This window comes from Pelecanus crispus, chromosome 7, assembly GCF_030463565.1.
Source record: "Pelecanus crispus isolate bPelCri1 chromosome 7, bPelCri1.pri, whole genome shotgun sequence".
In the NCBI taxonomy this organism is placed as follows: Eukaryota; Metazoa; Chordata; class Aves; order Pelecaniformes; family Pelecanidae; genus Pelecanus; species Pelecanus crispus.
Genome location: NC_134649.1, coordinates 16,001,144 through 16,016,891, shown reverse-complemented (window position 1 = coordinate 16,016,891; position 15,748 = coordinate 16,001,144). Strand labels below are relative to the sequence as shown.

At 41.9% G+C, this 15,748-nt stretch overlaps 1 protein-coding gene across 1 annotated transcript; it reads left to right on the top strand.

The window, feature by feature from the left end:
• The first annotated feature begins 3,728 nt into the window (after positions 1–3,728).
• MNS1 (meiosis specific nuclear structural 1) lies at positions 3,729–15,712 on the top strand. Its single transcript, XM_075714173.1, is given in 12 exon segments — positions 3,729–3,827; positions 4,855–4,914; positions 6,920–6,988; positions 6,990–7,163; positions 7,414–7,541; positions 8,494–8,596; positions 9,457–9,686; positions 10,433–10,649; positions 10,728–10,835; positions 12,352–12,609; positions 13,544–13,669; positions 15,409–15,712. Coding segments are annotated over 12 exon segments (1,671 nt in total). The 3' UTR covers positions 15,508–15,712.
• The last annotated feature ends 36 nt before the right edge of the window (positions 15,713–15,748 follow it).

Here is a 15,748-nt window from a genome sequence, read left to right as displayed (position 1 = left end):
TGTTAAACTGAACTCTTTGGAATTAATTGTGTTTGGTGGTATCTTGCAGGAATGATAGGGGTCTGCTGTCTTCTAAGCATGTTTCTTGGTGCTCTCTTTTGCACTCAAGTTACAATATACACTAACACCTGGACTTGGTGCTTCCAAGGGAGTAGGCAGTCCAGGAAGCATATGCCATCTCATCTTTTTACTTGATGTATACTTTTTTATGGGTGCTGCTATAGGGAGAAGAAGAGTAAATCTTCGTACGTAACAGTTTTTTCCTCAGTATCTCATTTGGCCTTGGAAATTATGAATCTTCCTTCCAGAGGTGTACGTTCTGATGGCGTTGCATACAAAATACTGAAAAGGAAACCGTGACCTGGTCAAGTGCTTAAATGATGGTCAAAATCAGCTGAGGTGATGATGATCGCTGGGTTGGGGGTAATGACTCGTTTCCCTCTGAGACACTCCCTTTGCCCCGTTCACTTGGGCACTTTGGCAGATGAGCTCGTTGCAGGCTGGTTACTCCAATGCCTCCTCTTAAACCGTGCACAGGAAAGACAAGGATAGGATAAAGTAGGAAAAAAATGTCAGTCTGGTATTTAATCTTTCTGCTTCCAAATTAAAGGCTACAAATGGAGCTTTTTATCTTGAGGGGCACTTTCTGAAAAATAATTAAATCAGAGCTCACATGTAAAAATCTGATTAAACTAGATACAACTTTTCAAAAAAGCTTTTACAAACAGAATTTTCATATGAATAAACGTTTAGATTCTCAACTAAAAATCATCACTGTTCATTTTCTTAAGAAAGAACTCAGTTCTTTTGCTTGAACTTAGTATCTCTGTTCTTTTTCATGGGGGACGGGAGTTTCATTATGATGGGTAAGTGGATAAAGGTCTTGCTGCACAAACCAGAAGTGTTGTGATAGCAGTGGTTTTACAACATTCTTTACATAGAAGAAATATATTTGCTCTGCCTAGAACATTTGCTTAAAAACCAGTACAGTTGAAGCAGAAAGTCTGGTAATTGCAACTTGTATTCTCCCCAGTGTTTGCTAGCTGGATTAAAAAGAGCATGGTGGACATGGCTCTCTAATAGTTTTTGAATTGCTGAATGCTAGCAAAGTTGTGTCAAATGCACAGGAGAAATGCCCTGTTCCATAACCCAAACAGATCTTCTAGCCAGGCAGCCAGTTGGCAAGAAAGCTCAGACTTTGTGTGCTATAAAAGCTCATTTCCCAGCTCACTGAATGGATGTTGGATGTTGTGCAAAACCTGGCTGATGTTGATGGTGTAATTGCTGCCTTTTTTCAGGTTACCTGTAAGAAGCAATTGAACTGCAATATAGATTAAAGGAGGGAAATAATAATAATAAACTGTAGAATATATAGGACACTTACAAACCACTAAACAATGTAAATAATATTGAGAGGAGAGATGCAGAAAGCCACAAACTTGGTATTGGTTGGAGTAATAGGAACTGCAGAGAAACAGAAGCACCCAAAGAAAATATGAAAGAAAGTCAGCCTGAAGCAGTCTTTCCATCTTGACCCTGAACAAATCCTGAAAGGCTGAATCCTGGCTGGAGAGAGGCTTGAAAATGAGTGATAAAATCATGTCCTAATGCCTCACTCTTTGTTTCACAGTGTCAAATGTGTTTGGGCTGCATGTTTCAAGAAGCACTTACGTTTTCTTGCATTGCTAATGTGGAAACAAAGAAATGACAAGGATTGTGTGGAGGTAAGACACTGTCGGATGAAAAATCATTTTGTCAACACATAAGCCAGGAAAGGACTGTCTAATCCTTCTACCTGCACAGAAGCAGAATCTAGTGTAGTTGCACTACGCTACAATTTCTATTTTTAAAGATCCCCTCTACAATCTACCTAAGGAGTCTGTTTTGGTGTATCCTGCCCTTTTAACTAGAATAACAATTATTTCATGCCCAACCAGCAAAAATGCCCTCTGTAAGTAACATTGGAGTGTAATGTGACTGGAATAAAATTCATCTGTGGTCTTTGGCATTCATGTATTCAGTTGTTAAAAACAGTGTGTATCCTCAGAAGAGTAGGTGGGTGCTTTATAAACTTGAATAAATCTGTAATAGATGTTAATAGGAAATGCTAAGAACTCTGAGTTTACCTAGAAATACATGCTATACGATGCTGGGGATGTAAATTAATTCTAATAGTTTTGGTCACATCAGCCTTTAGACACACAGCTCACAGCTTTTACTCTGGACCAGTAGGACTGAGCAAAGACGGAAGCCCAAAAACAAAGCAAAGAATGTGGCACCCCTAAAAGACTAATTTCTGTTCATGTCCATTGCACAAGCATCCTTTCTGGCCTGAGACACTCCATTTATTCTTTTTATTCTTTGAAACGCAATACTACAGCTAAGTGTTTATTAAGACCACATTTTTCTCATCAGGAACAGCTGTATTTTTGCTGAACACATTTGAAGCACTGAGTATTTTTGTTCCTTGTAATATTTTTGTTTACAGTCCACAATGTCATAAGTAAAAGATCACTTCTGCCTACTGCTGCCATGGGACATATTTTCCCTACTACTGCAGGGTAATTTAAAAAAAAAAAAAAAAGTGCTAAGATTTTCTTGACAGTGATAGCCCCTTAGCTGCTAAATCTGCTATGCCATCCATCACTAATCTCAAGCAAAGCAAGCATTAGTTTCTCTGTGACTTATCTAGGTCTTTAGTAGATCAATAGCACAGCTCAGATGTTTCAGAGTCTTCCCTGTTAATTCACATTTATCTTTTCATCCAAAGAAGGTAAATTACCTCACAGAGAAGCTGTGTTATCCCCAGTAGCGGTTTATAATGTTGCAAAGTCAGCACGACCCACATATCTTATCTCAGCTGGAACGCATTTGTCACTGTCTCATGTTATGATCATCTGGTAAAACACCCTAGAAAAGAGGTAAATCTGCAAAATGGCTTCACCATTTTCATTTAATGACCTTTGTAATGCTGTGTGCTCCTGCATCACCTTCAATTTAAACTGCTAAAATAAAGGGAACTTTCTTTTTCCCTTTAATGCTCCATTTCATTATTTTTATCATTAGCAAAATTTTCATTCCACAGCAGTCTTCATTTCTGCTGTCACAAATTGATCAGTAGGTGGTGATATTGAGACTGAGAATGGAATCATTTATTAATATGCTGCGTTAACCCTGAGAAAGGACTGCTGCGTTTAATTCTCCATTTGTACAGCGGGCTGCTGGTTACCTGAAGCTTTTCAGGCCCTGGGAGTGTTTAATGCTGTTACAAAAAAGGAATGAGAAGCAGGTCACTGACCAGTAAGCTGTAACCAGGCTGCTGCAAGAAGCAATGCTGTATGAAACAACAGTTTGATAGCAATTATGCTAGCTGGGACTCATTCCTTTCCAAACTATAGTAAAGCAGATATTTCATTATGTGTTATTCTAAAACCCTCATAAATTATATTATGGAAAGAAAACTTAAATAGAAACACATCTGGCTTTTAAGGAGTCTGACCCAGCTGGTTGAAAAACCAGTACATTTTCATTCTGCTCCTTCAGACGGGCTCAGCAACTCTGCCTGGACTGAACTCTGTTCTGCAAGTGTTAAATTCTTGGGTCTTTAACTGAGAAATTAGTTGGTGCCATCAAGGAGATGTGCTTTTTGACATGAGGAAAAGGTAGGTCTGTTTGCAACACAGTGCTGGATTTCTTCCCAAATAAGAACCTACGAGGGAGGCCCCTACATGGAGCAGCGGCTTGCTGTGAGCGCACAGCTGGGAGGAGCAGCAAAAGCAGATGCCTGCCCCGCATCTCGCGTGGCTCGCCCAAAGAAGATGACCTTGGTGAGGAGAACAGGCTGTGCTAGGAGGCCACAGGACAGAAACGCTTGCCCAGGAGCAGGTGCGCTACCCACGTACCTGCACCCCCTGCAAGTTTGCAGGTGACCCAAACAGGGAGGTGCAGTCAATGCCCCGGGGGGACCAAACAGCAGCCCCCGGTTGCTACCGGGAGGGTGCCAAGAAGACTAAGCCAGGCTCTTTGCTGAGAAGCTCAGTGGGAGTCTGGGAGGCCAATGGTCGCAAACCGAAAAAGGGGAAGTTCTGGCTGGATGTAAGGGGGTGGGGGAAAGTTAAGACAACCAAGCTTAGGACGGGAGCCTGCAATTCTTGGGAGACGCTCTCAAGAAGAGATGAGACCAGCAGTTGTATTTGAATTGGGGAAAATAATTGTTTTCCATATTGAAGTATTCAATTTAACGAAAGGAGCAGGGCAAGGGTATATTGGGTGTTTCTGTGGAGCTTCTGGAGTATTTTCTCCTCCGTGTTCTCTACATGGGGTGACTGTACATGCTGAAAGGTTACTTACCTTTCTTTGGAAATCTGCGCACACGGTATGTTTACTGAACTGTCCCCGTAGCTTAATATATGTTGGGGAAAACTACCAGGCTATTAAAGGTAAGAGTTTCTGAGCACAAACTGCCATAAGTTATCAAGGACAAAAGAATTCTGTGGTTGCATTTTTTTCTTCTTTGCATTTTAAACACACTGCAGCAAACATGAAATGTATCGGACATAAAAGAACAATGAGGCACCGAGGACTGGAAACCTCAAAATATTTTCCCTTTGGGATCTTCCTGGATATTAGTGCTGTGTTCTGTCCCTTCTGTGAAAGATACACTGCTCACAAATACTGTTTACATGCAAATACAAGCCACCTCTTAATTTTAAAAAGAACTTTGTGAACTGACTTGCTGGTCTCAGATATATGTGTGTGTGGGGGGGTGTTAAGCATTTTTTTCTCCCACTTTTCTGTCTGGATTCACTCTCCAGAACAGCAAGGCATTAAGGTATACTTATGTTCTCATTTTAGAGTGTTGCTGTTCCAAATGAAGGACATCGTGTGACCAAAGATGAAATTTTACATCTGAAGGTTATTTGCTGTTATCTCCAGAAGTGAGGTGAGGGGACCTGGTTTTGTTATTTTGTTTGGTAAGAAAGAAAATTCCATGTATTTCCAGGTACGGTTTAGGGAATTGGATGCCACATTGATTTCCTTCCTGGAGCAAAGCCAGTCCGGAGAAGCTCTCTGCAGTGAACAGTTGTGCTCTGTGTAAGATCCGTCTCTCTGGAAAATTAAGGGCTGGGTTTTCCTTTTGCCTATCAGGTTTAAAGGAGGCATACTATATACCAAGCAACATTACCAGAATCATGTAGAATTATGTATTTTGGTGATGTTCGTGGTTAATGTTCTGGCTGTTGATTTCTCCCCTGTGACTGTGTTTGGGATCCATCATAATAACTATGAAGGAGAGAAATACTTAATTAAATGCTGCCACCTAGGTTTTGTGATATAGATGAGTAAAGTGCATTAACTGTAAAGTAATTTAAAGTAGAATCATAGAATTGTTTAGGTTGGAAATGACCTTTAAGATCATCCAGTCCAACCATTAACCTAACACTACCAAGACCACCATTCAACCAATTAAGGGTTGAGTGATAATTTCATGTGCCTGGCTTGGTGGCTGGATTATTTTTTAATCAAGTAAAACTAGGAATCACTAAGGTTGGAAGGGACCTCTAAGATCATCAGTCCAACCATCAACCCCTGCTTTACTGACGTCCAGGCAGATGACATCCACAGCCTTTCTTTCATCCACCGGGCGGGTCACCAGGTCATAGAAGGAGATCAGGCTGGTCAAGCAGGACCTGCCTTTCATGAACCCATGCTGGCTGGGCCTGATCCCCTGGTTGACCTGCACTTGCCTGTTGAGCGTACTCAAGATGAACAGCTCCATGATCTTCCCCAGCACCAAGGTCAGGCTGACAGGCCTGTAGTTCCCTGGATCCTCTTTCCAGCCCTTCTTGTAGATGGGCATCACATTGGCAAGCCTCCAGTCATCCAGGACCTCCCCTGTTAACCAGAACTGCTGATAGATGATGGAAAGTGGCTTGGTTAACTCTTCTGCCAGCTCCCTCAGTAGTCTGAGGTGGATCCCATCTGGCCCCATAGACTTGTGAGCATCCAGGTGGTGTAGCAGGTCATTAACTGCTTCCTCCTGGATTATGGGGGCTTCATTCTGCTCCCTGTCCCTGTCTTCCAGCTCAGGTGCCCGAGTACCCTGGGGAATGACTGGTCTATTAAAGACTGAGGCAAAGAAGGCATGAAGTACCTCAGCCTTTCCCTCATCCTTGGTGGCAATGTTCCCCCCCTGCATCCAATAAAGGATGGAGATTCTCCTTGGCCCTCTCTTTAATTCAAGAAATGCTCTTAAATAGATTTTTTTTTTAAAAAAGATGTTTTGGTAATTATGTTTCTTCCCACTCCCTGTGCTCAAGTTTTACCGATTCCTGGTTCTCCAGAGCAAGGGAGGATGGAGCATGTGTGCTCATAACCGGGCACGGGCTGCTCCTCGGGCTGTTCTCTTCTGGAAAATTGTGTTTACGCACTTCCGCGCCGTCTGTGAATGCATGAAAATGTGCAGCATCTACTATTCATTTATACCGGAGTTCAAAAGAGATTGAAAAAAAAATAAATTCTCGGCGTAGCTCCTGCGTAGCCTCAGCCGGGGTCCGGGCCTGCGCCACCCGCCTCGCCCTGGCGAAGCCGTCCGGGAAGCCCGGCCCTGAGGGAGGCGGGCGCCGGGGCTGCAGGCACGGGAGGAGCTGCGCTTGCGTGAGGCTGAACTCTTCTCCCCGCTCTCCTCTTCCTCCCTCCCGCCCTGCTGCCCCTCGCCTCGCCCCCGCGGCTCCCGGCAGGCCGCCAGCCGCTCTTGGGGACAACCGACGTTAACGGCAGAAGCGGAGGGCGCCCCGCCCGCTCCGAGTCACGTGGCGGGGTCGGGCCGCCCTCTCGGCCTATCAGCGCGGCCGGTTTCCCCCGGAAGTTAAAACGTTCCCCCTCTTCCGCCTGGCTGCCGCGCTCGTTGCCATGACAGCGAGGCGCCGCGGCGCCGGGGCCGGCGCGGCGGCTCTGGGGCGGGCGAGATGGTGAGCGGGGCGGCGGCGGGGAGCGGAGCGGCTGCCCGCGGCCGCCCTGCGGCACTGCCTCTTTCTTGTTGCCCGCAGGCGTCCGTGCAGCGGGGTGCGGCCGAGGCGGAGGAGCGCGGCGGGCGGAGGCGGGCCGCCAGGCTGCGGGCCGCGCTGGAGCGCGAGCGGCGGCTGGAGGAGGCCGTGCTGCGGGTAAGGCCGCGGGGCCGGGGTGGGCCCGGAGCCCCCGGGGCGCCTGCGCGCTTGTGCCAGGGCGAGGAGGCTGGGCGAAGGCGGAGGGCAGGCGGTGCCGCCGTCCTGTCGGAGGGCTCTGCCTGGCTTTACCTTTCAAAAGCTTTCTCCTTTGTAAACGGCGTACTGCCCGCATAGTCCTGCGCTTCGCCCGCTTCCAAATGCGGCTGTGCGGAGGAGAGCTCTTACCGAAATGGCCTGTTCTGATTAGGCAGAAGAGAACAAAAACCGGAGGGAGCTGCAGCTGGAGCAAGAAGAAAGGCTGGCGGCTGAGCTGGCGAGATTGAACCATGAAAAACTTAAAGATGAAAAGATGAGGCAACAAGTAAGGGAGAACAGGTAACGCTTCAAAAAATTTCGCTACTTTATTTAACTAGCTGTTACTGTAAGTAATCCCAGTGCTGAAAAGTGTATTTATAGAAGCGTTCAGTCAGTTGTGGACCTCCTGTTCGTCTTTTATTTCTCTCGGTCACACTTTGGACTGAACCTTAGATGCGGTAAGATTATAGCACCAGATATTTTCGAACAATAGAGAGGAAGTTTTAGTGTGCTAAAATCAGATATGCAATTTATTTTTTAGAATAGGCTTTAACTTTTTTAACTCACGCAGCAGAGAAGATCATAACTGGGAAAAAGCCCAGGAAAAGGTAGCTTGAGGAGTGCGTAGGAGAGGGCTGTGACCAGAGGGGTTACTCCAGATGTCAGTGAACAGCATCAGGAGAGAGTGTGGGAGGTGGATGGAAGGCAGACGAGGGGGAGGGATGTGTGACGTGTGACGCCTCAACAGTGTGAGGACATGGAGGTTGAGTGGAGACAAGACCGACTTTGTGAAAGTTGTAGCAGAAGCGGAAATGAATCTGACCTGGAAGGAAAACTTACTTAAGATCCAGATACGATAAGACAATTACTTTTAAGCAAATTTTGTGAATAAAACTCTGTCTGATCCACAATTTTTTTATTTTGAGTATATGCTTTTATATATATGCACACTTACAAGTATATGTATTTATGTATGTATCTATGTATTTATATAGTTAGATGTAAAGTGTAGAAAACTATTGATAGCATATGTACAAATACAGATAGTTCTTGGTTTGAGACAGGTTTTGTTCTCTTTTTCTGCTCTTTTACTACAGCAATATTTTTCATCTAAAATTGGGCTTTTCTCCTTAAAAATATATTTTTTAAATTGTGTTTAAATAGTATGGAAACTTAAATTTTTTCCCCATAGGTACTGACCTCCTTGTAATAGTATCAATTTCTTTCCCCTCCCCCCCACCCTGCCCTGCAGTCTTGAACTTCGAGAGTTAGAAAAAAAACTAAAATCCGCTTATATGAATAAAGAGCGAGCTGCACAGATCACTGAAAAAGAAGCTCTGCAGCATGAGAAGACGGTAATTAGCTTCACGGCGTCTCCCAGCACCTGAGTGCTGTAACTCTTTGTATGGATTGTGCTGAAAATTCTTCCTTTGAAGATGGCCTTTTTATCTAAAATATGGTTAGGCTTAGGCATTCAGCGGTTATTGAAAATGTGTTATGAAGGACTAATTAGCCAGTAATAACCAGCTATAAGAAAAAGGCTTACTTTGCCATTGCAGTCAAAGTAGTAATGAATTAAGCTGTATTAATGGATATAGTTTTTATTTTACTGGTTTTGTAATATTTACCCAAGTTAAAACTATGATACGCTTTGTGCAGTAAGTGCTTATTGTAGTGAATCCCCTTACCTCAGAAGCAGATTGTTGAAACTGTTGTTACTATTATTAAGCATATGTCTGGATAACTTCAGAAAGAATTGTGAACTTTTATTTATGTATTGGATAATATTGGTGATCGGGCAGATGATTCTGATTACATTAATGTTTTATAGAAAATTCAGTTTATGCAAATTGCTGTAAAAACAACATGTTTATTGAGTATGTTCTACATAGTTAAACCACATTCCAGTCATTATGCTGATGTGAGCTAGTTTCACTCATGCCGAGTGCTCTACTGTGTCTTTGGTCAATACGTAGCTTCCCTTAAGTATTGTTAGTTCTCCTCAAGTTGTTTAGATATTGAGGGTTCTCTTCAAGGGTTCTACTTATTCAATTAAGACATTAAGCATGTTAAGGCACTATATTTATAGATTTGAGGTGGAAAACATTCCATTTTTGTAATGTGGTGTAATTCCTTTTTATACTGGGTATTTTTTCAGTATAAGTTGTATTAGCAGCAGTAAAAAGCAACCTTGCATTGCTTTTTCCCCCTATAGAAATGTGAGGCTGAAATAGCCCGAAAGATGAAGGAAGAGTACGAAAGGGTAATAAAAGAAGAAAGTTCTGCACAACTGAAGCGAAACAAGGAGAAAATAATGTACCAGCAAGAACTGGAGAAGCAGCTTGAGGAACAGGAGAGGAAGAAGCAGGGTGCTTACGAAGAGTTTCTAAGAGAGAAACTCATGATTGATGAAATTGTAAGAAAGATCTATGAGGAAGACCAAATGTTAGTTACTTTGAATTTTTATGATTTATTAATTTAAAACAAAGCAACTGATACAATTTTGTATAGAGCACTAATTTGTATACATTTATTTCATAGACTAAGGCCCATTTTAGTTTTCCTTGGTCACATTTTACTAACAGGAGACTGAGTTGGGTGTATTTTGCTGTTTAAACATCAGAACGTTCTTGTCATTCCAGTCAGCCTTGTGTCCTTGTTCCCCAAATATGAAAGCCAGCTTATTTCAAGGAGTGCTTCCGTTGGGCCCCTCGTGCGGGAAATGACAGCATTTCACAGATTGCTGCCTCACCTCGTGTCCCTGCCTCTTCTTGAGGCGCAGTGTATGCCTGCCTTACGGACGGGGAAGGAAAGGAGGTGTCGGGGGCCGGGGGGGGGCAGAGTTTAGCATAAATAAAGAAATAAAAAGTTTAGGAGATTCTGATGCCATTGGGCTACTGGGCTTCCTTCTTTTCTTTCTGTTTTGATGGAGCATGTATAAAATGGAGTAGTAGTGAGTACCTATGTGTACAGTCTGTTCTGAAGAAGGGTGTTAGGCATGAGATTCCCTTTCTGGGGCAATTCATTAATAAGTATTTTCAATTTAGGCATCTCGTTTCCAGCTGAATGGGTAAGGAGAGTCATTTAAATCTTAGTCTCTGGAATATATTATTAATGATGAGTATATGGTCTGTTAATGTTACCCTGCAGTATGTTAAATAACTTTAATTTTTTTTTCCCATCTTCTGTAGGGAAAAACAACTGAAGTTAGATAAAATGAGAGCAACTCAGATGTACATTGAAGAATTTAAAAAAGAACAAGCTGTCTGGAAGAGAAGGAAATGGGAAGAGATGGAAGAAGAAAACAGGAAAATTATGGAGTTTGCCAACATTCAGCGACAAAGAGAAGAAGATCGGATGGCTAAAGTTCGAGACACTGAGGAGAAAAAACAAAGACTTCAAAGCATGGTATCAAAAATTGAAATTGTAGAAAAAATTATTGTATGTTCTTGTCATTCATTTAGAAATCCTTCCTTCTTGTAACAGATTGCCCAAAATCTGGAAAGAGAACAACAGAAGCGTGAAGAACTGGAACAAATCCGCCAAGAGCTGTATCTGGAAGAACAAGTGGAGGCAGAAAGGAAGAAGGAGATGGTAAGCGCTGACAGGTAGTTGAAATAGTACCTATGCATCGGGGGCGGGGAGTATTTCACTTCTCCTACAGATACATATATGGATATTTTGGTACTTGTCAGATACCAGTGTTTTCATATGTCATATGTACATTATGTGTACCTGTGCATAAACTGTTAAGGGAAAATGGAAGTGGCAAGGAATATTGCAACTTTGCTAGAATTCCTGCAGAACGTTCAGGTTAGTGGAGCTGGTCTGGATGAAACTTTTATAAAACAAAAATAGTAGTGTACATGGAGTAAAACATATAATTTATGGAGCCCTTGCAGCTATGGGTAAGTTAATCTAATTTAACCAGACCAGATATGAAAATTTAAAGAGAAAATGAAACCATTTTCAATCGCTGATCTAGAAAATAAGTAATAAAGTGAATGCAGGGGGCAGTATTTTACATAGTTTTCCTCTGTCCCTTCATTTCTCTTGACATCTTTGTGATGGAGCAGCGCTCCTTCAGTCTTTGGAAGCTGTCACTGGAGTTGTGATGCTTAAAGAACACTTAGTGAGGGTATATCCCACATGCAATTCCTCCTGCATCTGAGGATGCTCTTCAGAGGCCAAGTAACTCCCATTTCCACAGCTTTTCCTCTAACAATGCTACCAGGGTTGTTCAAGGACTGGGTTGGGTTGGTTTGGTTTTTTTTTTTCACGCTTTGGATTTGCGAAGTCTGCAGTGTTATTTGTGACTTTGGGATGGTTTTGAGGGACTTCCTCAAGCCCATTTTGGTCTGTGAGCTGTCTCAAAGCAAAAAGCTTAATTCTGACGTGGTTTTAGGTGGACTGAATGAATTTGAATTGTTTTCAATTCTGTTCTGACACAGAGTGTCTATTTCCAACACTAATTCCTAAATGTTCTCAATCAGATAAGCAGTTTGTATATTAACTTAGTTTTTCGAGGGAAAATTCTGTCCTTTGAGTTTCCTTTGGCATCCGTAATGCATTTATGTTTTTATTTCAACCAGGAGGACAGCTGACGATTTTGAATACCCTTATTGTCCCCTTTATATATTTATTTATCTCGTGAAGGAGAATGCCAGTACCTTTCAAGTTCAGGTTTAAGCTAAGTAGGTTAATTAACTACTTGCTTTTGCATGTCCATTTGCTTTTTCCTATGGGCCTGCCCACACTGTGCTATCTTGCTATGGGGGACAAACAAACTGTAACACAGGCTGAGAGACGTAATACTGTTATTTTTAGAGGGTTGTTCAGGATGACTGTCTTGTTGATTCGCTTCATGCTAGTGGAAAAAAATAATCTCCTTTTGTTTTGGACTTAATTTTGAGAACCTTAAGACATTTGCCAAACTGGTTAATACTGGAGAGCACTGTCAGAAATGGAGTGTTTGCTCCAGTTATTTATGCTAGAAGGTAACAGCTACAGTAAATTTATATCAAGATAAATCAAGTAGATTGGCTGATGACAATCAAAGTTTTCCAAAGTATGTTCAGTAACACAGCGTTTTATTACGTTTCCTTTATAGGCAGAAATTGAAAAGAGAATAAGGCAACGCCTAGACTTAAGGCAAACGTACGAAGAGCAATTTGCTTTAAAGGAGGTAGCGCGACAAGCTATGCAAGAAGAGGAAGCAGCCTTCAGACAACAGATGTTGGCCAAGTTTGCAGAGGATGATCGCATTGAACAGATGAATGCTCAGAAACGAAGAATGAAACAGCTTGAACACAAAAGGGCTGTGGAAAAACTTATTGAAGACCGTCGCAAACAGTTTATTGCAGATAAAGTAAGAGTTTTCACTTTTGCCTTTGGTTTAGCCAAAGCGTTTCAGTACGAGAATACTTTTGCTATCCTAAGCGACAAGGCTACTGTTACTAGGGAAAGGTGAGAGGGGAGTAGAAATGTGCGGGGAGGAAGCAGGCCTTTGTTTTGGCTTGCTGACAAGAAAAAAGTCTTCCTGGAGCTAACTTTTTGTAGCTCAAGAGGTTGGAGTCAGCGACATCCCTAGGCCCCTGTATGCCTGCCATGCTCTGCAAAGATCTCTTCAAGAGCTATGGGATCAGTGACACAACTGCTGTCCAGCTCAGCGTCCCTGATCAGCAGCACCGATGGTGATGTGTCAGATGGGGAAGTCCCACCTTTGATTTTTAGATTAAGTCCCTCGAGTTACCATCTGAGGAAGAAAAGGTGTAAACTGAAAAGAAGCCATGGAATCCTATACTGCAGTTTTTGGACCTCTTTTATAAGAGTATCAATCGCATGTGTAATGTGAATTGCAATTTCTAGTCATCAGCATGAGAATATGTGCCTATTTCTCCTTTTCCTGGATTAGAACAGTAGGGCAGGAGCAGACTACCTTGTCTGAGAGCCAAAAAGGAACCAGAACTTAACACTTACCTGCCTTTAAAAGGGCTTCTAGTATGAGACCAAACGCTTACGTAGCAGACTAGCCCCATGTCTTGCTGTTCAGTCTTCTCTTTTGTCGGAGATTTTTTTCTAGTTACCAAACATGTATTGTTTAAACACTGCTTTCTGTTTTTTTACATACCCTTTTCCATCCTTTTCAAATTAATTTTCTCTGACCAGGAGTTAATAAGTGGAAGTTCAAAATGTACTCCACTGAATAGATTTTTCTCTTTAGACTATGGTGGATATTGGTGGAAACAAATGTTTGCGGAGCTGAAACTGAACAGTTACGAAAACTTGCTTATTTATTGTAGGAGCGTGAACTTGAAGAAAGACAGTTAGAGGAGAGAAGACAAGAAAACATCCGTGCAATTGTTGAAGAAGAGAGACAGAAACTCCTGAAAGAGCATGCATCTAAATTATTGGGTTATCTTCCTCGAGTAAGTGAATTGTATTTTAAATGCTTTAAATGTTTGTCCTATAAATCAGTGTTCTCTTGGGTAGTTTCCAGTGAAGCTGCAGAACTGCGTAAGTTCCTGGAGTCAGTGGGTGTCCTTATTGTGTCAGCTCTCCTGTGCTCACATCTTCCTTTTTTTTCTTGTTTTTTTCCTTTTTTTTTTTCTTTTTCTTTTCAAGTTGGGAAGCAATTTACAAAAATATTCTTTCTGTATGAGGGGCTTTGGGCTCTAGGGCAATATTGATGCCTTGTAGAGAACTTGCTGAAAGCTTCCACAGCACTTTGTGCATCCAGTTTTGCAGGTATGGAATGTAAGTCTAAAGCAGGGCTTTTCTAGCTAGAAGGGGGTCCACTGTATCTTAAACTGCGTTTCCAAGAAATTTCTCAGTTGGGGTTTTGGGAGCAATTTCTTACAGCGTTGACTGTCTTCTAAGTCTTCTGTTACCATGGAAACAAGGCCTCATCTCTGTTGCAGTGCAATAAACTGCGGTGCTTACAGAAGCATTTCAAAGCTCACTCTGTTCATCCTTGTGTTTTTAAAAGTTAAAAAGATGGAAGCAATTATTGTAATAGGAATAAACTACAATTTGTTTTGTATTGTACTTTATAATCGGAAAGATCACCTGATGGTACACAAATGAACGGAGAGCTGCTTTAGGGATGTAAAAATGCATTTATGGTAGGGAGAGAATTATTCAACTACCTAAATAAATTCTTTTCTATAATACTGGAAAATATTGTAAATATAGCAGAGTAATTTTAATTCAAGTATTAATATGCTAATTTGGTGCATGGATTTGTAAAATTTGGAGTGAGTTATTTTCTAATGTGGATTTAATTAAAGGATAACTCAAGTTGGCAATACTTTGATTTAGTTTTCTGGTTTGAATTTACTGTTGTAGGAAGTCTTGGCTATTTCAGAGTGTCCGCAGCTCATACGTGTTCCATGGTTTTGATCTTCTACTTTGTTCTTTTCTCTGCTTCAATGCTGTGCCTGAATCATGTGGTCATACATTATGTTACTTCACTTAAAATGATTAAATAGAAAAGCACTACCTAATTCTAAAGTCTCCAGTGTAAATGCAATTTGTAGGGTGTCCCGTCCCCCTCTCCTCCCCCCCCCCCCCCAGATGCTGCAAGGTATGTTCTGTGGGTCATACACATTTTTAGCCCTAAAATAAATTTCGATTTAGTTAGAGATTTAGATTTCTGGGTTCCCCTGCTTTCCTTCCCCAAAACATAGTTGCTGATTAAGCTATTCAGTATCAGTTGATTTCTAAAATAATTTCTTTGTATGGGCTCATTTTAACACAACTAAAGGTGGAGATAGAGCCCCACCCCAGCCAGTGCCTCTTTTCAGTGCAGTTGCTTGATTTTACCACACGTGCACCTGTGTTGTGCTGGCTATAATCACTTGTATTGCAAAGAGAATGCAGACAAATGTCCTCTTTTGTATAGTGCTTATCTTGGAACCTTTACGGGGGTTCTCATCATCATTTGCATGAAGAACAAAAGAGGTGGTTCTAGGTTAGCACCAAGTATGCCACTGTGAAACTTGGCTATTGAAGTTCTGTGATGGTTTTCAGGGCTGTTTGTTTTAAAGGTAGCACTAGTGCTATGGATACAAGCTATTACATTCACTTCCATTGAAAATTTCAGAGGTCCATAATAATCTCTGTACTTCGTTTTACCTTCTGACGTGCTTCTTTGCCCTTATTGCAGGGAATACTCAAAGATGAACATGACATTAACATGCTTGGAGAGGAATTTAGGTTGGCTTATCAGAAGAGAAGAGGTAATGCGTTTTCAGAAGAGAGCTGAAATTTCTCCCATCTCCTGGTTTGCCACTAGGTGTCATCTGATTTCTAACGAAAACTTCCATTTGCTGTTAACAGTGAGGAACTCCTTTTTAATAACATAAAAAGTCTCCATTTTAAGACTGGAGTTCTAAACTGCTGAGCAGCTAGTTTTATTTAAGTGTATGTTGTACTTGCATTTTTCACCAATAAACTTACACATTTCTCAATTACTCTCGGTTAGCGATGTAGCAATGTTAAAAACG